This window comes from Mus caroli, chromosome 15 (assembly GCF_900094665.2).
Source record: "Mus caroli chromosome 15, CAROLI_EIJ_v1.1, whole genome shotgun sequence".
Lineage (NCBI taxonomy): Eukaryota > Metazoa > Chordata > Mammalia > Rodentia > Muridae > Mus > Mus caroli.
In genome coordinates, this window is record NC_034584.1 from 49,703,418 (window position 1) to 49,725,185 (window position 21,768).

At 39.8% G+C, this 21,768-nt stretch overlaps 2 protein-coding genes across 2 annotated transcripts in view; one reads left to right on the forward strand and one right to left on the reverse strand.

The window, feature by feature from the left end:
- Mrpl13 (mitochondrial ribosomal protein L13) overlaps window positions 1–13,115 on the reverse strand; it is a 23,756-nt gene extending 10,641 nt beyond the window's left edge. The window contains exons 1-3 of the mRNA XM_021183878.2: window positions 13,014–13,115; window positions 11,089–11,212; window positions 4,049–4,142 (exon numbers count right to left, since the gene is read on the reverse strand). Coding sequence (XP_021039537.1) covers window positions 4,049–4,142; window positions 11,089–11,212; window positions 13,014–13,040 — 245 coding nt within the window. The 5' untranslated portion in view covers window positions 13,041–13,115. The remainder of the gene's footprint in view (window positions 1–4,048; window positions 4,143–11,088; window positions 11,213–13,013) is intronic.
- Window positions 13,116–13,205: 90 nt separating this feature from the next.
- Window positions 13,206–21,768, forward strand: part of Mtbp (MDM2 binding protein) — a 64,577-nt gene continuing 56,014 nt past the window's right edge. The window contains exons 1-5 of the mRNA XM_021183877.2: window positions 13,206–13,493; window positions 14,250–14,330; window positions 18,455–18,528; window positions 18,689–18,840; window positions 20,375–20,433. Coding sequence (XP_021039536.1) covers window positions 13,376–13,493; window positions 14,250–14,330; window positions 18,455–18,528; window positions 18,689–18,840; window positions 20,375–20,433 — 484 coding nt within the window. The 5' untranslated portion in view covers window positions 13,206–13,375. The remainder of the gene's footprint in view (window positions 13,494–14,249; window positions 14,331–18,454; window positions 18,529–18,688; window positions 18,841–20,374; window positions 20,434–21,768) is intronic.

Here is a 21,768-nt window from a genome sequence, read left to right on the forward strand (position 1 = left end):
GTGGGTAGCTGGCGGGTGTCAGGCAACCCTGCGTTCCAGCTGCCCCGGTGCTTTTCTCAGGAAAGTTTCGTGGCATAATTATTTTCATATTAATTTTGTCATTCATTCATTTAACCATTTGTTCTGCCTAGATTACCACTCATTTATTTAAAAAAAAAAAAAAAAAAAAGGAAACAGCAGTGAGCCAGTCAATTTCTGTTCCTTACCAAGTGAGACTAATTATGCAATGTAGGTGTGACAACGGGAAAGGGGGTGGCAGAACACTTGGTCCTGAGTCAAGTTCATTCTCCCTTCTTATATTGAGACACGGTCAGTCTCATGGCTCAGGCTGGCCTCGGCCTCCTCACACAGCTGAAAGTTGATGCTCAACTCCTGATCTTCTCTCCTCCACTTTCCAAGTACTGGCAATGTTGGTGGGTGCCAGCAATCTGGCCAGTTCGTCACACAGGTAACTATCCTGTTTTAAACGTCAGTGAAAGATCACTAGGAATTATGGGTTGGGTCTACATAGTAAGTCACATACTTCCTAGTGCTCAGATCAACTATCAGACTTAAAAGGACAAACTGGAGTCAGCCTGGTAACCAGATCCAGAGCTAGAAATCAGACTCTGTCAGAGGCTCTCAGTGTAACAGTGAGACTGGTTTTATATCTGTATATGGGTTAATCTAATAAAAACTATTATTTGCCCCAACCAATTTTTTAAAAGTCTGTATGTCAGAGGAGAAAATTACATTTATAAAAGTGTAAGAAACTGACACTCCATGGCTATAAAGGTTTACAACTTTAAATAAAAGAAAAAATTTAAATAATTTTTGCAAAAAGAGAAAATGAGGACATCCAGTGGATTCTAAAAGAAAAATTTAGGCTTACACAAATTTAAATTTCTCTCAAGTAAGTTTCTTTTAAGTAACTTTCAAGAAATTCTGAAAGCATTTTAAGATGACTGAGAAAAGAAACTATATATTAGGAACTCAACTTAAAAAATAGTTTAAACATTTACTGAGGAAGATGGGTAATTTTCAAACTGATACAACTTATTTGTTTCATGGAATTTCAATTTTCACGAAAGACACCCGTCTAGACATCTATTCCTATAGTCTTTCCCTTCATGGAAAACCACTTTGTAACGTCTACACTAAAGATCATCTTGCTATTTTTAACAGTGGGCTGGCAAATGCTAAAGCATAATACCACTTATGCTATATTTCAGGGCTTTGGACTTTCTCCTAAAGGACCTGGAAAGCTAATGCAAATCCCAAGCAGTGGGTAACTCAAGTAATACGATATGCAATTGATTCTCACAAGTGAAGAAAGACTGATGATATGACAGCCACAAGCTTCCCATGTGAATTAATTCCACTTATATTTTCTAGGAGTCTGTTTTGCTGCGCATTGGAGATGCCCAGGTAACTAAGACAGGACGCTGACGTGAAGAGCGCTGATGCGATTCTGCTCAGCCATGTCAACACACTTCAGTGAGTTTAGACAAGGTAACTCAACACTGAAACCGTGAGAGGTTGATGTTCATAAACTACTTGTCAGAGAGGACTTCCTGAGACAGGAAACAGAAGAATTTCAATTCAAAGGCCAGATTAAATTATATAAAAGTTAAGTAACAGTAAAAAAATCATCATAAAGTTAATAAGAAACAAAAATAGGACAATATACTAAAATTCCTAATAGATTAAAAGCTCATAAGCAGTGGTTAGGAAGCTGGGAGTGAAGCACACTTCTATACACCCAGCACTTGCAGGCAGAGGCAGGAGGATAAGCAGTTCAAAGTCAGATTCAGCTACATAATGAGCTCAAGACAGGCCTGGGCTTCAAAGTCTATCTAAAAGAACCCCAAAGAAATAAATAATGTTCTACCCCACTTAACAAAAAAAGAGGAGGTAACACAAAAGGACAGAAAACTCACTATTAAGCAAACGAAAATAATCAGATGTCCATAAACATTTCAAAGCCTTATTGGTATTGTTTCTAATATTATGCCCATAGTCATCAAAAACCATTATATCATTATATATATGTATGTACATATATATGCATATATATGTATACATACACATACACATATATGTATATGTGTGTGTTTCTAGAGTAGTAGAATGCTTCCAGAAATGCCCGTCAAAAGACCTATTCATTCCTTTTATCTTGAAATTCATTTCTTTTCCAGAGGATTATTTTAAATGAACTTACGTATTTTATAAAGCCAATGGATTATGATTCTTCCCAACTCTATAAATATCTAAATTTTGTTTCATTTTAAACACAGAAGAATAATTAAGCATGGTAGAACATATACACTGCTATATAATGACTAAAATAATTTTTATGAAACCGAAAAAAAAGACATAAACTTATATACATCCTAAAATGTCAGGTCATGAATAAGAAGTGAATTTCATACCTTTTAAAAAACTCATTTTCTAAAATCATGTATGTTAAAAATTTTGACTAGAAAGTAAATTTTGAATACAGAGTTATGATACAGTACAGTACATAAAAGCATAAGAGAGCAAGCAGTACACACAGGTATGGCGAATAGCAAACAGAGAAACAGAAGGCGATCATCTCCTGGGCAGCAGGAACAGAGGGAAGGCACTCCAGCAGTTGACAAGAGGTGAGGGCTAATGGATAAACTGGAGCCCTTGAGAAAGAGGGTTAATGGCACTCTGTTGGAGGAGCAGCCCATGCATAGGCATGGAGGGGAGCAATCACAGTGTACACTAAAAAGCATCACTGTCAGCTGCAGCATGAAAAGCACTGAGACTTTTCACCAGCCAGGGAGGAGGTGGTACCCTCTGACGTCCTCCCCACACAGGCTGCCCCCAGTGCACTGTGCCACCTGCTGTCACGCATCTGCCCTGCATCTGCAGCAAGACATGGGATGCTGCAGGGACTGACACAGCCTCTTGGTTAAAGGCAACATACGTTCTCAGGACTTTTTACAATGCTTTCCCAGTTACTTCTTGTTTTGTAGAACTCAGTTTACAGGGATTTGCCAGAAGCAGACGTTACTAGAGATGCACATGAGTTTATTTCTGTGAAACTGTATCAAAATTTCCAGAACATATTTTCAGGGGGTAAACGGACACATTATGGCTTTAAAACATAAAGGTATCTAAAGCACTTGGGTAAGAGAGGAAAAGAACACTATGACATCAAAGGCGAAAGTGAGGTCAGAAATGAATGATCTTAATCAGGAGTGACTATCAGGGCTGGCAGCTGACAACCGTGTGTAACTGCAGTTTCAGGGGTTCCAGTGCCCTCTTCTGGCCTCTTTGTGCACTATACTCAAGTGGGCCACATAGATACATGGAGGCAAAATTTTTATACACATACAATTTTTAAAAAAATGAGTGGAAGGTCAACATAAAATGGATGACAGCACCGAGATAGACTTAAGAAGATTCTGTCCTTCACCTGAATTGGTGGGTTAAGTGGACGCAGAGAGCAACATCAGGACCTCAAAATCAAATGACGGAGATAAAATCTAAACTGCAACAGCTAATCTGTTACCACTGGACCAACACAATTAAAACATATAAAAAGGAAGAAACTTGATTTAACTGGAACAGGTGAAAAAACCTTAGGAGTTCTGGCTGGCAGTAAAAATTAAGAGCCACAATATTGACATGGCAAAATCTATTTTACAATAAACAACATTCTAACTGGGAAGATGGAGGAGAGAGAGTCCCACTGTCCCTGGGAACCCTCAGAACACCTGGATAAGTGCATCTCTGTGGAGAGACGGAGACAGACAAGACGGGAGCTAGAGAAAAGCCATCATTCTCTAGCCCCCATGTGAGATTTCAGCGTCCAGACAGCACTGTGAACAGTAAGATGGATCACAGGAGAAAGACTGAGTGTTACTGACTGGTGGTGGTCTGTGTTTGTTCACTAAGCTACATACGCAACATCAGGAAAATCAGTATTTCCTTAGATGCCATTTTAAAAAACTCTCCTTTTCCTTTAAACGAAGGGCAACAGTATCATTAAAACCACACATCTGAACCGCATTCCTTAGCCATGGTGTTCTCTTACCCCGTATGTGAGGAGTACACTTTTTGTTCCCATTTGTTTCCAGAAAATGCAATATGTCTTGTGTTTATTATGACAACGTGGTCTCCACAGTCACCTAGGTTTAAAAAGAAACAAGGCAGAGACTGTATATGAAAACATCAAAGCCTTAAGAAAAAATGTGGCTTGATTATTTAGTTACCAAAGTGTTAACAACACACTCAAAAGTGAAAATCCCAACACAACAGCCTTGACCACATTTGTCTCACTGGATGTTAAGCACCATGTAGGCAGACAGAGCTGCCAGGCTGGCTGCAGAATCTCAACACTAGAAAAGCCGTAAAAGAAAAATTTAAAAGATGACAACACATTCTTTAGGGCATATAATTTGTATTCCCTTTATTCCTCTCATCGATAATTAAATCTCTGTGCTAAAATGTTTACATTTAAACATTTCTATTACATATTTACCTTTTAGTGGATGATACAAGTTTTCCTTTACAAATAGCAAAGAATATGAAAACAATCTGTACATAAAAGCACGAAGCATGTTTTGCCAATAGGCGAACTAGAAACAAATGTGAGACATTACAATCGATTACTATTCTTTTCAATTTTAGAGAACAATGGAGCACTATGGCTTTCTGCTTAAATATGGCCACAAGGTGTTTTCCAGCCACACTGAACTAATTACACCTAAATGGTACTCTCAGTAATGACTGTAACCATAATGGACAGGACAGATGACCTGAGAACCAAAGTACATGTCCTGCAACAGCGTCTTCCAGAAAAACACCTTCAAGTTTGCATCCATCTAAAAGCAAACTGAGATGTCAACATGCAAGTTTCAACATGAACCACTGTGTATGATGTCACTGGCTGATCTGAAACCTTAAATCACTATTCTACTACTAAGGAAAAAACTAACAAAAGATTCTAGAACTATATTTTAAATGTCACTAAAAATAGAAACTATAAATTAGTATACTACTATAATCTCCAAAAATTGCATGAAAAGATTCCACGCCAAGAATGAACCTAAACACAAATTTTCAGACAGGTTCCTATTTTCGATCAAGGGTGATGGACCAGTGGTAGGGAAGGCGAGTCAGTTTTCATTACTAGTGTAAAGAAGGAGAAACTGGAAAGCGTTTTAACTTCGCACTATAGTGGAATTTTAAAAAGGCTGTAAAAATGTACAAAACATCTAGAGTCACTTAAAAAATTTACAGAAGTCAAAAAGACTCTTCGGACAGGCAGTAGTCAAAACACCACAATTAAGATGAAAGCAAGTTCTTTTACATCTAAGATGTAGAATCTTTTTTTTTTTTTGTTATCGTCAAAGCTTGTTCCTATTACTTCAAAATAAAATGGATCTGCGATTAAATATTTATGTCTAAGTGAACCATGGACTAATACAAAAGGAACCACTGTGATAGAAGGCTGCAGTCCTGCCTTGCTTTCGTCTAAATTTCTGTTAATGAGATAGATAAGATCTCCAGTCACAAATTTTAAAGGTTGTTACTCTGTGTATGTGAAATGTGAATGCAGGAACACATGTGCCATGAAGCTCACACAGAGGTCAGAGGCCAACCTTCCAGATGTGGTTCTCTCCTTCCACCTTTCTCAGGCTCCCAGGCATTGAACCAAGATCACCAGGCATACAGCAAGGTTTGTCACTCATGGAGCTATTCACTGGCCCAAGTTTAAACATTTGAATAAAAATGTACAGTTTCTATCCATGTATGGAATGTAAATAAGTCAGAATTCCTACATCATTATTTTTAATTTGTACCATTTTGTTCCCACCATTGTTTACTCATTATCACCATTTTTATGAGTGTACTGTGGTTTTAATTTGCATTTCCCGTAGTGGCTTGTATTAGATTTTTGTGTACCCACCACCTGGTCATGTACCCGTTCACCATAAAACTAGGCAGTAGCTTTTTAGTGCTGTTTGAGAAGTTCTTTATATAGTTTAGGCCCAGGTCTTTTGTTAACTGTGCAGTTTGCAAATATTTCCTTCTAGTTTAAAGCTTTTTTACCCCTCTTCTCTCAAACCCTACCTCAAGATATTATTTTTTCAGCCAAACCCAAGAGTCTTAGGATTATGGTGTATGGTGACTTATGGCCAAGAGGCTAAGGCCCGACCCTCCCTTCAACCAGTGCAGTACTGGTTTTATAGATTTTAAGATATGGAATGAGGAATATTTTAAAGTTGCTATTCAAAATCGGTAAAACAATAAAAAAAGGTACTTGCTTTTATTTTTACTTTCAATTTTGAAAGGTCAAATATAAAAAAACCTCATGTGAACATGGTTTCTGGTATGAACCTGTGTATAGCCATAGGTCATTGTGTTACCATAAACCCTTACTGTGAGAACTGTGATAATATGCTGGTGAGTCCCTGTCCTCACCTCCTTGACCTAAATCTCCCACAAAAGTCAAATCTCAGAGGTATAGTGCTAGCCTAGAATGTCTGAGACCCTAGTAATACACACACACACACACACACACACACACACACACACACACACAGCTCTGAGAGAGAGGCGCAGGGAGAGAAAACAAAATCATGTGTTAGGTCAGTCTGATAAATCAAGCAGTCCAAATATTACTTATGTTACTGTCTGATACCTAATGGTCAACTTTATAGTCATTATTAGAAGTCTAAGAAATGTATGCAGTGATTATGAATCCCTAATACCTAGTTAACAGCTCCTTGCTAAACTACTAAATGTTGAAAATAAATTCTTAAGAGACAATGCATTTATCAAATGCTGGTGATTTAGAAATTTGACTGTAGCGACATCTTGTGGTCATGAGAAGCTTTGCTGATGGAGAGCTACATGTTCAACACAGTGAGGCAAGCAGGAATTTAATCTTGAAGAAGTTCAGTTTCCCGATGTATTCATGAAATTCCTAGGCAAATGGACAGAACTAGAAAATATCATCCTGAGTGAGGGAACCCAATTGCAAAACAACACACACAGTGTGCACTCACTGTTAAGTGGATACTAGCCCCAAAGCTCCAAATAACCAGGATACAATTCACAGACCACATGAAGCTCAATAAGAAGGAAGACCAAAGTGTGGGTGCTTTGGTTCTTCTTAGAAGGAGAACAAAATACTCACAGGAGCAAATATGGAGATGAAGTGTAGAGCAGAGATTGAAGGAAAAGCCACCCAGAGACCGTCCCACCTGGGGATTCATCCCATATACAGTCACCAAACCCCAACACTATTGTGGATACCAGGAAGTGCTTGCTGAAAGGAGCCTGATATGACTGACTCCTGACAGCCCTGCTGCAAAGCCTTACAAATACAGAGGCGGATGTTAGCAGCCAGTCATTGGACTGAGCATGGGGTCTCTAACAGAGGAGTTAGAGAAGGGATTGAAGGGGTTTTCAACCCCATAGGAAGAACAACAATATCAACCAACCAGACCCCCAGAACTAACTCCCAGGGACTAAGCCATCAACAAAGGAGTACACATGGCTCCAGCTGCATATGTAGCAGAGGGTGGCCTTGTCATACATCAATGGGAGGAGAGGTCCTTGGTCCTACAAAGGCTTGATAGATGCCCCAGTGTAGGGGAATCAAGGGCAAGGAGGTGGGAGTGAGTGGGTGGGTAGGCAGAAAACACCCTCTTAGAAGCAGGGGCAGGGAGGATGTGACAGTGTGTTTCTGAGAGGGAGGGAAACTGGGAAAGGGGATAACATTTAAAAAGTAAAAGCAAATAAAGAAAATGTCCTCCGGACATTGATGGCACACACCTTTAATCCCAGCACTTGGGAGGCAGAGGCAGGCGGATTTCTGAGTTTGAGACCATCCTGGTCTACAAAGTGAGTTCCAGGACAGTCAGGGCTATACAGAGAAACCTGGTCTCGAACAAAACAAACAAACAAACAAAAACCCCAACCAACCAACCAACCAAAAAAACCCAAACAAACAAAAAGAAGAAGTGCAGTTTCCAACGTCATAGGAAAGCTATTTTCTATTCTTAAGAAAGGATGACCTCCAGGCAGTCACAGCAGCTGCTCTTGTGCTCCAACAGAATGTGTCCTGGTAGCATCTAAAGGACACATACAGAATAATTACTGAGGAGGCTGTTAAGTGCTAACCTTGGGGACAGGAGTTAGGTGCTTGTTTCCGTTTACCTCCAGTTTCTTAACACTGCTGTTTCTCCGTGGACCAGTGAAGCTGTCTCCTATTTATTGCCTCCCTTCCTAAGGAGGAAATACATGCACAGGAAGCAACCACACAGAGGAGCAATAGGAATTTCCTATGCAAGGAAGCAGGATCCCAAATTCCAGTCCCAGCTCTGCTCTGAGGGAGCTGAAGGGCGATGAGAGTATCAGTAAACTCTTCTCTCGGCTTTTTTACCTACCTCTGAAGCAGGTAAAATACCTCAAGTCATAAAAAATTGTATAAACTTGCAATTCTATGAAAGTGTATGTTTTTGGTCTGCCAACTTTTTTTTTTTTTTTTAAAGAAAAATAGCCATTTATTACAAATGCTGCTTCTTCTTTCTTTCAAAATTCAGTTGATTTCATTGATCATATTTGTGAATTCCCTTAGCTGTTAGATACACATATTGCCAGCTGTGGCTACAGAAAGCAATGTGCTGTTTGTTCTCTCTCAAATGCAAGCAATGCCACCAAGGAGGTTATTTTCTGTCGTAGCCTCTGTGTTTGTTTTGGTTTTTTTTAAGTGCCTTCAGTCTTTAAAGTGCCCCTCAACTTTGGTACTAGAATACTGTGTAATATTCTCAAGTACAGGCAGGTTGTGATGTGCTTGGAGAGATAAATGTGTATTAGATAAGTTTCACAAGTGAGTTATAATGCTGTAGGTTAAGAGCTCAGTGTTAAAGAATTAATATGCATGTGTGCGCGTGCGTGCGTGTGTGTGTGTGCGCACGTGCGTGGGCGTGTACTAAGATCCTTACAGAAACCCACAAAAACAAGGTTAGATATTGAGTGGATAGAAATGTTGTGACATGCATTTCTTCTTGAAGTGCTGTGCAATATTTAGTAATCCAGTTGTCATAGTGACTACAAAACCAATCTCCCAGGAAGACCAAGAGGTGCCTGTATCTGTGAAGCATCTGTTTAAAATTGTCCTGTACAAGATACTCCTAATGAGTGTCTGGCCTGGGCCACATACTGCAGGGGGTGCTTGAGCATGGCAGAATCCTTAGATTCATATTCTACACACAGACTTCAGAGTATGGATTATGCTCATACTCCACTGAAAGTTTATTACAGAAGAAAGAGCAACAGGATTAACAAATGAGAAAAACGATAAAGCCATGCTCTTAACTAAATCCAATCATCTGAAACATTTTTTTTCTTGCTTCAGCTCCATAGATCTCAAACTCTAGCAGCTCAAATGCCAAGGCACTAGCTGGGAAGGGTTTTTTTTTTTTTTTTTTTTTTTTCCTCTTTCTTTCCTCTTTTCATTTACTTAATTAGTATTCATAAATGCAAACACTCATACAACAAACATTTCTTAGATTTAAACTGTGTGTGGAACACTATTATAGGTACTTCGAATTCCTGTTTTTTTAAAGTTTAGTGAAGAAAGGTAGACAGTACGTGGGCTCATGTCAAGTGATACCTAAATGCTGTTTCAGAAAAAAAAAAAAATGGAAATGTAAAGGATAAATGGGCAACTGGACGAGGGCTCCAGAAAGGCCCTTTTCAGGACAGAAATAACTGGCCAGAAATACAAAAGGCACAGAGGAAAGAACCACCGAGGACTGGGGAAGAACATGCAGACAGAGAAGGGTGCATGAAAGCCACCCAAGCAAAACTGTGCTTCTCAGGCCAATTAAGGAGACAACAGCAGGCCATAGAGGATTGCTCAGGGGCAGGTGAGAATAATGTTAGGAGGTGCAGGAGCCCCATTACTGAGTCCTGCAGGGGACATGCCCACTTTGTGCTTTATTCTTTTGTTTGGAAAATGATAATAAGCCTTTTTTTTTCTTAAAAGTTTTCTGTGCAGAAACTATGTATGAGCAAGATAGTGTACAGAACAGCAGTCCAAAAAGGTACAGAAGGGAGGGGTGGCGAGATGGTGCCGGATAGCAGGAACGCTGCTCTCTAGTTTATAGATCCAGCATGTTGTTTAGGCAGGGTGTAGGGACACAGAAGAAGAGTCACAGGACACAGATGTAGAGAAGACTTCAAACTACACCTTCAGAAAGGACACAGACACTATGAATTAAGATGGGGAAAATCGAGAAGGCCGGTTGGTTTGGGTAGGGAAAACCAGGAGTATAATGTCTTTAACTGGGCTGATGACTACTGGATATTCAAGAGGACATGCTGAGCAGACAGTAGGATCAGAGTTCAGCATACAGGTCAAAAACAGAGACGGGCATATGGAAGTATTATCATACACATAGGTTTTAGAGATCTGAGGCAGAAATCAGCAACTTAATGAATGAGAAGAGGTCCAAAGACTGCACACTAGGATGTGTCCACATTTCAGTGTGAGGAAAATTTGGATATGACAGGAAAATGCCTCAGTAAAAGGTCATGTCGAAATGCCTACAAGCAAAACTCTTCTAGAATGAAAAGTTTATTTTATAAACAGCATACAGAAACAAACCTTCAATTCAAGAGTGAAAGGCAACTTACCACATCAAGCTGGCTCTACCTTCCCAGGGGAAGAAAAATTTAGAAAATAGGCAACATCTATTAAAACCTCTCCACTCAAAGGCATGTCGTCATGAGAAGAGATTAGTGGAAGAAGGGAAACTCAATTTACAGTGGAAGTCAGGACAGCACTGGAGTGCAAGTGAGGTTACTGGTGGGTTTTTGTTTAGTGATAGCATCAAATGGGACTGTCCTGAAAAAACTGGTGTGTGACACACACACACACACACACCATCAAATTCAGTTTAGCACCTGATGAGGTCTTCCAGAAGGAATAGAATAGAGAATCTTTATATACAGGCAGAAAGGAGCCCTTGAACACAGTCCTGTGAATCCTCACGAAGTTCCTATTCTGGAGTTGTATAGCACGGCTGCCCATGATGGGTCTAAGGCAGTACTTACTCAGCTGATGGTACACTGGTTTATTTAATCCTTGCAGTTTGTTGGATGCTATAACCGCAAGTTTGCCAGGGGGCTGCATTTTGCCATCTAAGAGATACCACATTCGAGCAAAAGTGGCCCATTGCTAGGAAATAAAGAGAATAAGAAAATTCTAGTTAAAATGGAAACAATTAAAACCATTACTATAGACTATCATAGGTATTCTATAATTAATGCCAGCAATTACTTTGAAAAACAGACTATCACTAGTTTGTGTGTGTGTGTGTGTGTGTGTGTGTGTGTGTAATTTGTTTCCATTACCAGTTCTGAGGTCTTTTCTCATTATGGCATTAAGATAGTAAGGCATGTTACACAGAAAGCTGAGTGGCCAACTGTCAACTGAAGAGTATTCAAGAACTCGGTTCTAGGAGAGCTAAATACAACTATGCAGATAAGTATAGCTTAGATTCAGTATGTCTATGTGTGTGTGACAACTGAGATACCAGGCAAGCACACTACCACTGAGACACATCACTAGCCCCTTTCATGCTTTTGAGACAAGAGTCTCACCAAGTTACTCAGCTTAGCGCCGAGCTCACCCTGTACCCGCCAAAGAATAGCTAGTATTACAGGCCTGTCTTCCAAGACATCTTTAGGTCATCTGATAAAATCACTGTCTTCAATGCCTCCAAACTAAGGAAATTATCTCTATTCCAGAAAGATTTTGTCCAGGTACTTACATATGCATATACATAAGGATTATATGGTAGAAAAATACACTTATAAGCTTGTGGTTTCGTATTAGTTATCCTAAATTTTAAACTAGCCTATGCATGCGCAAAAGACAAGTTTACCACATTCCATGTGAACTAATACTTTAAAAAAGTTTGATAAATAATAGAAATTCTGCCACATGTCAACTTGCTGTCAAAGTTTTAAATATTCACATCTGTTATTTACCTGATTATAGACAGGTAACAACTACATTTAAGGGAAATGTACTTCAAGTAGCATTAGGCTAGGAGTTGTCTTGGATTAACATATCAGAAACTAATTCTTTCTCTTCTATCTAAAATCTGCTTCAGTTTCAGTATTCCCTGAGTCAGCCTTCCAGTTGCCCAAACCAGAATTCTTAAAAGTTATTCTTGTTTCTCTTTACACCCACATTCAATTCTTTAATATATATTGTGGACTTCTTAGCACTCCAGTGTTTCAGCCCGACTGGTAATATGAGTATTTTGTGTGGTAAACTAGAATAGAATTCTAACTGAATTCTCCCTTTAGTTCTTCAAAGATCTCCCATCTGTGAACAGTTTATCTTCCACCTGGCGGCTTGAGTGCTTGCTTGATCCTTCTGATGCCTAAGACTTCTAGGTCAAAACCCTACAACAGGTCTTCATTCTTTATAAATAGTCTTAAGCAGCGCAGGCTTGGCTTCAAGCTCACTAAGTATCGGAGAAGGCTGGCCTTGAACTTCGGATCTTTCTCCCTCCACCTCCCAAGTGCTGCGATAACATGCGTGCACCATAATTCCAGGTTTATGCTGTGTTGGGGATGGAACCCAGAGCTTCAGGCATGCTATGCTACATCAGCTACAGCTCCACACCTTCCCTTCCCCCTCCCCCATTGTACTAAACAAAAATAAACATCTTTTAGCGGTTTTTACTGCCCCACGTCATTCAACCTATTATTTCACTTTAGTTCTCTTTCCGCAAGGAACAAAAGACAAGAAAGGGGCAGACTGAGGAGAGAAAGGAGCCAAAACAACGATAGCAAGTGGTAGGCAGACTCACAACCCTCCGGTAAGTGACTCCTAAAGCACTTCTTGGGTACGGGTATCAGCTTCCCTGAAAGCTCAGCTTCTGCCCTAAAATCCCTGTGAATATTGCTCTTCATTTTCGTCAGCGTACTGAGCACACTATCTTGCCCGAAACGCGCAAACTCACCTGGGGCGCCCTAGAGAAGCTGGACATGTTCCCCGACCCGCGGCGTCCTTTAGCTTGCACCCGCCCCGCCGGGGAACCAGCACCACTGGTCCGGCGGGAAACACAGACACCAGAGCACGAAGGTTCCTACTGCTGTCGCGTGCGCTCATCTGCTTCTCCGCCACACTCGGGTCCCCGCCGGTAGCCGTTTCGTTATGAGGGGAGCAGAGAGTGTGGCTCCTGAGAGAATAATTTCCCACAATAATTGGCTGGAAAACCGACGTAGGACATTATTTTCCAGCCAACCTGAGCGGCAGGAAACCGGAAGTGCGCGTTGCGCGCGGCTCTTTTGAGATCTCACACTGAGTCCGGGCGCGAAGAGGATGGATCGGTACTTGCTGCTGGTCACCTGGAGGGAAGGGAAGTTTCGATCCGTGGCGGGTGGGGAGATCGAGCCCGGCACTGAGGCGATATCCCTGGAGAGCACCGACAAACAACCCGGTAAGCTCTGGGCGGAGAAGAGGCGGGAAAGACCGGCAGCGGGGAGGCGAAGGATTTGAGTTTCTGATGAAGTCCCGGAGGGAGGCGCATAGGTCGAATGGTCCCGGGAACGTGCAACGCTCTGAAGTAGTTTCTATAAGAACTGAGCAGTAGTATGTCAATGGAAAAGATATAAAATTGTGGGTATTAGATGTCAGTGTCCCAAGTGCTTGGTGAACTGAATATTTGCCCGGTTGAATCTCCTGGTGGCATAGTCATCGAATTTTTGCTTTCTGGGAAGGTATGCTTGCAGAAAGTAGTGCCCCTTGGCGTTCTTTCCACCTTGAAGAAAGCACAGAAAGAAATGATAGGTTCTGCAGATCTGAGTTTTACATTCTATGAAGGAAACATGCCACACTTAAAAAAGAGAAATGACCAGCTTGAAAAGATTTTAGCTGCATTGCTTTTTGGTGTACTTGACTAGTCTATATTACGTTTTCCTTGTTTTGATTAAGCAGACCTTTTGAGGAAGAAATGTATATAGTTCGTATATACTTCTTTTGGAAGGAAGTTTTGATTTCTTGTTACTGATTAGCATATACAAATGAGGAGACTTGGCTGTTTTCTCTGCGGTGTCAGCACTTGAATAGACTTGATCAACATGTATTCTGTCTACAACTTACTGGCCTTCAGATCCTCTGATAGTGAAATGGAAACAGGCTCTAGATTATGTTAACTCTTGAGTTAGATGAGTGAGTCAGGTCTTTATTTTTATAGATTTGACCGCAACCAATATTTATCACCTCTTGAAGAGAAGCATCAGCGGTTCAATCCATCCAGATGACAGTACATTTCCTGGTAAGTACAGAAGTGTAACGGTAATGAAATTTCTCTCCTATCCACCCCCACCCCCAAAGTCTGACACAGCATTTTTTTGGAAATCAGTCAGTTTGATAACCTAGGAGTACAAGAAAGATTTGTTGACCTGAGAGGCACAGGGCTATGGGGATATCTTAAAGAAAATCTCAATTACATTACTATCCCTTCCTGACATTTGAATGTTGTAAGTTTTTATAAAAGTTATTCTGGGTTCTCAATTTGAGAGTTTTGCTTCCATGTAACCCTTGCTCTCCTGGAACTTTTATCTGTAGACCAGCCTGGCCTTGAACTCACAGAGATCTGCCTGCTTCTGTCTTCTGAAGTGCTGGGATTAAAGGCATGTGCCACCACTGCCCTGCTTGTGGAGAGGTTCTTGTCTTGAGTAAAGACAACCCGTTACAGCTCCCACTCTGACTTCTTTACCACATGTGGGTGTTATTTTCCTGTCTATTTTACTGATTCTCTTAAAGCAAAAACAGCTTTGAGTCATCTGCTTTGACTTTCTGGAGTTCTCACTACTTTCTTTTTTTGGGGGTGGGGGGAAAGAAATCTTTCCTACTTTTAGTTCTATTGGTACTTTACAAATATATCTATTTGTAAATGTATTTGATAATTTTCTTCTCTTTTACTTCTCCATCTGATAATATCCTTTAAGGCCCAGAAAATATAACTATGGAGACAGATCAAATCCTACAAGCTGAAGGAAGTGTCTATAGTTGGCAGGAAAAAAATGTCCTCATTTTGAGAGCTGCAGCTCTCATGCTTCTGTTATAATCGGCTCCCTTCCTTATTGGAGAACTTCCAGTCTCTCGGGGGCAGCTCTCAGCACTGAGGATTGATGTCCAGTGTGTAGGCACTGTACTAACCTGTTGTCCACGTTCTAATGGTACTCTTATTAATTTCTGAAGTTGGTAAAGTTTAGCGAGTTCTTGAAAACATTCTAGACTGGGTTCTCATGAAAGTATTCACTCTGCTTGTAAGGACAGGGTTTCTTATAAGACACCCCTTTTGTACAATAATGCAGAACTCTGCAAGTGATGTGTACTGAAGGCATGCAAGACCATCCCAGTACAGTAATCAATTAGACAGTAGAATTGTTCCATGACCTGTAACATTCCTATCAAAGCTAATTAAAAACTCTGGTTGGTTTTTCATGGCTCAGAGGGTAGGGTTGCTTGCTGTCAAGGCTGATGACCTGAGTTCATTCCCCAGGACCTATACTGAGGGAGAAGTGCAATGCCTGCAAGTCTTCTGATCTCCGCACAGAGCTGTGACACATAGGTGTCTACACACACACACACACACACACACACACACACACACTGCAATTAAAAAGAATTTAAAACACTGATTGTTTTAAATATGTAAGACAGTGAAAGAAGTAGTAAAGATAATATTTACTGTGTGTTCTGTAGGTTAGACCATGAGACACAGTGCAATTGAAGTATTTTGTTTCTTTGTTAAATCTGTTGAAAACAGTCGGGCATCACGTTCTACTTTGCCATCATAGAACTTATACAGATTTAGCATCGTTTCTGTGCTTTGGCGACTTGTACTCTAGTTATATCAGCTTCTAGTGTTTTTTCCTTTGGACTGTCAGTATTGCGAACTATCCATGCATTCCTTTAATGTGACTGTTTTTTTCTAGCACCATTTTCCCTGGGACAGACATCCTTTTCCGTTTTAGCATGTTTGTCACAGTAACTAACCTAGAACTCTATTTATATAGATTTGAAAAGCACTTTTAGCACCAGTAACTTTGTTTTCTTGCTATTCTTCATCTTTCTCATCAAATGCCTTTTCTAGTTATTTATTGGAAAAAAATTACTACAATGAGTTTACATCAGAAGACCAGGAAGAAACAAAATTTAGATATTTTGCTTTCTCTGCATAAAATGGAATGGTAAGGTGTTCAGTGCGTTCAGTGCCTAGTTAGCAAACTGTGAAGGTAGTGTCATGATCAGTCACTGCATGGTACCTTTTTTATTTTTTTGGGTAATGGTTTGTGTACTAAAAAGCTAGGTGGGTATAGTTATGCCAACATCGTTGTAAATTCTGTCAGGGTATTTGGGCTTTTTCCTAATTGTGGTCAACAGCCATTAAAGGTTTTAATGCAGGGAAGATGATCAGATGTTGTTATTCTTCCTGTTTTTCCTCCTCGTCCACATCCACCTCTTCTTCTACCTCTTCCTCCACCCTTTCCTCTTCTTCTTCATTGCTTTTCTCTTAAGTGGGTGTGGGCTATTTATGTGTATATACTTGTTATCGTATGTGTGTGTGTCCTAGGGAATCCCCCTTCTCTGCCTCCCAAATGCTGAGATTGTAGGTGTCTTCCACACCTGCTTGGCTTTTATGTGGGCTCTGGGGATGTGAGCTGGGGTCCTCACAGTTGCGTGGCACGTACTTTACCTGTGAGCTGTGTCCACAGCCTGCAGATCTGCTCTGAAGCACTCTGGTTGGATCAGACAGACACAGTAGGCACCTTAGGTAGTTATAGCTATTGGAATTATTGCAGAAGATCAGCTGAAGAATTGGGGATGGAGAGCGCAGACAGCAAGCATGTAGGCAGTGCCTATCTGAGGGCAGTTAGAGGGAGAAAGCCTGACTTAATGCTGAGGAGGCTTAGTTTAGGAGAAAGGAGGCCTAACTGACATTAGAAGTCTGACTGGTGCCATTTTCTAAGAAGAAAGCATTGCTAAGAAGGTGGCATTACGAAGAAGGAACTATGATGTCCTGTGTAGAACACATGGAGAGTTGCCTAGTAAGGTATTATAGATATAAAAATTGAACAGATATGCCTATATCTCAAACTACAGGAGGGTAGTGCTGGAGATGTAGTTATACAATCATCTGGGTATAGGTGGAAGCCACGTGAAAGAGGAGATTGTTTACAGATGATGGGAAGACAAAAAAAAAAAAATAAAAATAAAACAAATCTCAAGAATCCAAGTATTCAAGGAACATCATTTTTAAGATATGCCAGAATTAGTGCCACAGATCCAATTGATGTAAGGGGAAAGTAGCCACACACTCACAGCAGTCACCATTGATTCTTCTCTGATTTATGCTGAGAGATTAAATATTAACAAAGCTAAAAATTAATAAGGTTGTAAAAAGTCAGTTATTAGCGACTTCGAGTACAATTTCAGTGGCATGTTTGGAACGAAAAATCCACTAACATGCCTTTGAAGGGTGTAACAAAGCTGATGAGGAAGGGACTACCACAGGTAGGCAGCATTTTCAAGGGGGCTATAAAGAGTGACGAAAGGGATTTGCAGTCTTTGAACACGAGCACCTAGGACTCCATTGGGAAGTATTGCTTTGAGAATAGGTTTGCGGTTTTCAATAGTGAGGGGGATGGCTTGGAGTGCCTGGACTGGGATCATTTTGAGGAGTAACCTTGGAGAGGAAGGTCAGTACCTGTTGCATGTCGGCAGGAAGGGGCGAAGGAAGACCTAACAAGAAGGTCCATTTCCCACAGGGACTAATACTCAGTGGTTCCCAGTAAGGAAACAGTATTTTGCTGAGCTCAGTGGAAGAAAAGTTTCAATTGACACTCAGCACCTTACCTTGCTCCCACAAGTTAAGCTCATGGTTCACTCTTCCTTCGGAGCCTCGAATCTGGTTTCTCTCCAAAGCTCTCAATTTCTTTTCGTTCCTCTGAGATAGGCTTCAAGGTGACCTTTGAGTTCACTCTCTCTCTCTCTGTGTGTCTCTCTTTCTCTCTAGTTTATTTTATGGTATTGCATTTTCCAGGTAGAACATTTGCCTGTGACCAGGTAGAACCATGCCTGCATGGTCTTTGGAGAAGGAATTGGTTTTACTTACTGGCCTAATGGTTTTGTGTCACCCAGGCATAATTGAGTAGCTGTATTTTCTTAAAACATCTTTATAGTAGATCTTAAATGATTAAAAAAATATGGAGTTTGAATTAATGCAAGCTTATAATTTTTTAAAGCAATTTGGAGTTTTGCAAGAGATTTATAACTTGGAAAACTATAGACTATGTTTCAGAATTATATAATTCTCTAAATAGTAATTCGTTACAGTGACTGCTTTTTTATTGTCTGCCTTTCTTCTAATAAGTGTGATTTGTTTTCAAGCTTGTTCGGTGGGCGGCACACCTCATTCCAGGAAGTGGTTCTTTGCGGTGCAAGCAATATGTGGATTTTACCAGGTAATAGCTGTTAGTGTACACCTTACCTACGCTAAAGAATTTCACGAGTCCACTCTGTTTAATGCCGCCTTTTGATTTGTTGGTTTTGCAATAGCTGTTAGGAAATGTCTGTGCTATAAATGATGACATGACTCCATTACTTACCATCATCTTCTATTAGTTTTGTAGTTCTGATTGGCAAGAGATACATTTTGATGCTGAAAAAGATAAAATTGAAGATGTTCTTCAAGCAAATCTAGAAGAATGTCAGAGTGCTGTTGAGTGTTATGAAGAAGATGACAGTAACAGCAGGGAATCCTTACCCTTGGCTGAGTATGCTTCTGTGCCTACACTGCCTTGCAGATGTTTAACAGTACCCTGCTGTTTTGAGACAGGAGGGAAAAGATTGGATATTTTAGCAACTATAGTAGGGGATTTTTTAATCAACTGCAATGGTCAATACTTCAGTTTTGGAAGACACTGGGCAGGTTAGACCTCTCATCTAATCGATACCTGAAAACATTTAGGTTCACACAACTGTAGAGTGCTGTTGTTACTGGCTTATCATTTTTTTGAAGATAAATTCTGCCTGATCTTGTGTTGGCTAGGGGAGTTACTTAATGCTAGCAGATAACACTCAAATCGAAGCACACTGTGTTTTTGGCCTCTGAGACTAAAATGTGGGATTTCCCCCCCCCCCCCAATTTATATGCCTCTTCAACATTTCTGATACTTTTTGTAGTCTACAGAGTTTCTGAGGAATGTCAGTTGACATCACTTGCATGTCTCTTGAGTCTTGTTAGAATGGAAGATGATCCCCACACTAAGTTGTGATAACCTCTTTCTTCCTAAGACATTCCATTTCCGGCTCATTGTTAAAGTCCTTTCCTCTTAGCGTTTGTCATGTGACAGGAAATGCTTTTGTTTTGTGTTAGTATTCATTGTTTAGGCTTTAAGAATCTCTTCTTACTGGCTTCACATTGTGTTGGTTAATGCAGGAAGCAGTGTACACTAGGGAAGAACTATGGACTAGTAGGAGTTAGAAAGTACTGTTGACTGTGTGAGGCAAAGCCAGGGAGTTAGCTCATCTAGTCTTTTCTTTCCTCATTCACCAAGTGAGGAAATTCTTTTAAGTACTTTCTAAGATGCCACTGTCACTGAGTCTTAAAAAGATCTTATTGATTCCTGTTTTACCACTGTGAAAAAATAATGTGGAGCCACCTTATTTCCACAAGAGGGAGCCTGGAAACTATAGTTAGCTTAACATGCTTTAGGCTTTTGTTTTAGACAATATCACCTTATGCGGAAGGATTTAAATACTTTTATCCTGTATAAGAACTTCTTTTGAGAATAGAATTTCACTATCTGAATAGAATATATAGGTTTTTAGGAATCTGGGAAAATGTCATATTCGCAGTGAAGCCTTAACGAGCTCAGAGAAGAGCAGTGTCCTTTATTATAAAAGCCTCTGCTGGCTTGCTTGGGGGATTAGAAAAGTGTTTGCTCTATTATTTATGTTGAATATATAAAATATAAGTTGGGATCTTTGTTCCCGTTATTATTATCGTTGCTTCTGTTTGTGTTTTAGATGTGGGTAAGAGCTTGTACTTGCAGGTTGAAATAGGGCTTCCACACATAATAGGTACATGGTTTTGGGACATTTATTTAAAGGAAAAAATACTAATCTTAATGGTGCCTGGGTTTGTCAGCTAAGTCAAATAAGGTAATGTGTCTAGCATGTGTGACTGTAGCACACAGATCACTATTGCCTATTATAATTATATTATATAGAGGCATACTTATGCATATATTATATATGTGTATTTGTATAGGGCATTTTTCCTCTAACTGTATTCTTTCATTGCAGCCTATATGAAGAATCAGCAGAAAATTTGCATCAGTTATCAGACAAGCTTCCCGCTCCTGGTAATACAATAACTGTTTTAGATCATTTGTATTTTCTACTTTTTATGAGTGAGCGATGTGTTCAGCATCTTCTGTAGAATCCCAGTCCTGTCAACTCAAGGACAAATTGCTTTTTAAACGTAGATTGTCAGGGTGACACTCCTTTATGGTGCCGATAGCCTACACATCACCAAATGGAATGTCGTGGAGTAGGGTGAAGCTCTTGGATCAGCAGTTTTAAAATAGAAACCACTTTTTCTTCCTAAAACGGGAAGCATATTTTATAAAATACTATACGATATTATCCTTAAACACTTTTTTTTTTGTCTCAGTAGCTTTGCTTTGTATTACTCAAATAGTTATTGGCAAAATTTGGTACAGTTTGGTATTCACAAATACTTTTGCATTTTTTTAATGAATGTGTCATTATTGAATCCCACTTATTTGCTGTACATTTCTTTGCTATCTGTGTTGTATGTCATGCACTGTCCTGGGAACTGAATATACAGTTGTGTGTGAAGCTAGATAGTGATACAGGATTGCACAACTACAATTCTTATGTTCACAGAGCTGGTATTTACAGCCAAGTTTACTACAGAGTCTGGTATAGAAAGTAATGAAGGCTTTGTGGGATGGCTCAGTGGTAAGGGACCTGGTTGCTCTTGCAGAGGGCCTGGGTTCAGTTCCTGTCACTCACATGGCAGCTCCCAGCCATCTCTAACTCCATTTCCGAGAACTCTAGTGCTCTCTTTTGCCTTCCACATGCATTAAAAATGCATATTCATGTGTGCATTAAAAAAATGAAAAAGAAAATAACAATGTATTCACAAATAAACATTTTTGCAACCTTTTCACCCAAGGATTGAACCCAAAGCCTTGTACATATTAAGCTACCCTTCAGCCCATCAGATTTCTTTCAGTGAAATGTGTTAGTTCAAAAATATGCACTAAAATTTTATACAGTTGCTATTTTTGTCTAATTAAATGCCTTTGGTTATCAAATTTTTATTTGGTTTTCATTTCATTTTATTTTCTGGTCTTTCAATAAGTTTGTAATTTCTTGTCATTTAAACTGGTGTGAAGTAAAACCTTTCTCAGAATCTAATGATGCTGATATAATTTGTTACACTGAATGCTTTATTGTCCTTTAAGAGACATGATTTATTTGAGCACTGCAATTTTATATTCATTCCCTCTTGGATAACAAAATTAAATGTAGGAGGATATAATGAAATTGCAGGATTTTTTCCCCCTATCTTGAGTAACGTAGCATTGGTGACCTCCAGAGTGATACATATAACTAGCTATGCTGGAGAATTAGCAAGCAATTATGATATAGTTTATTGTTTTCCGGCA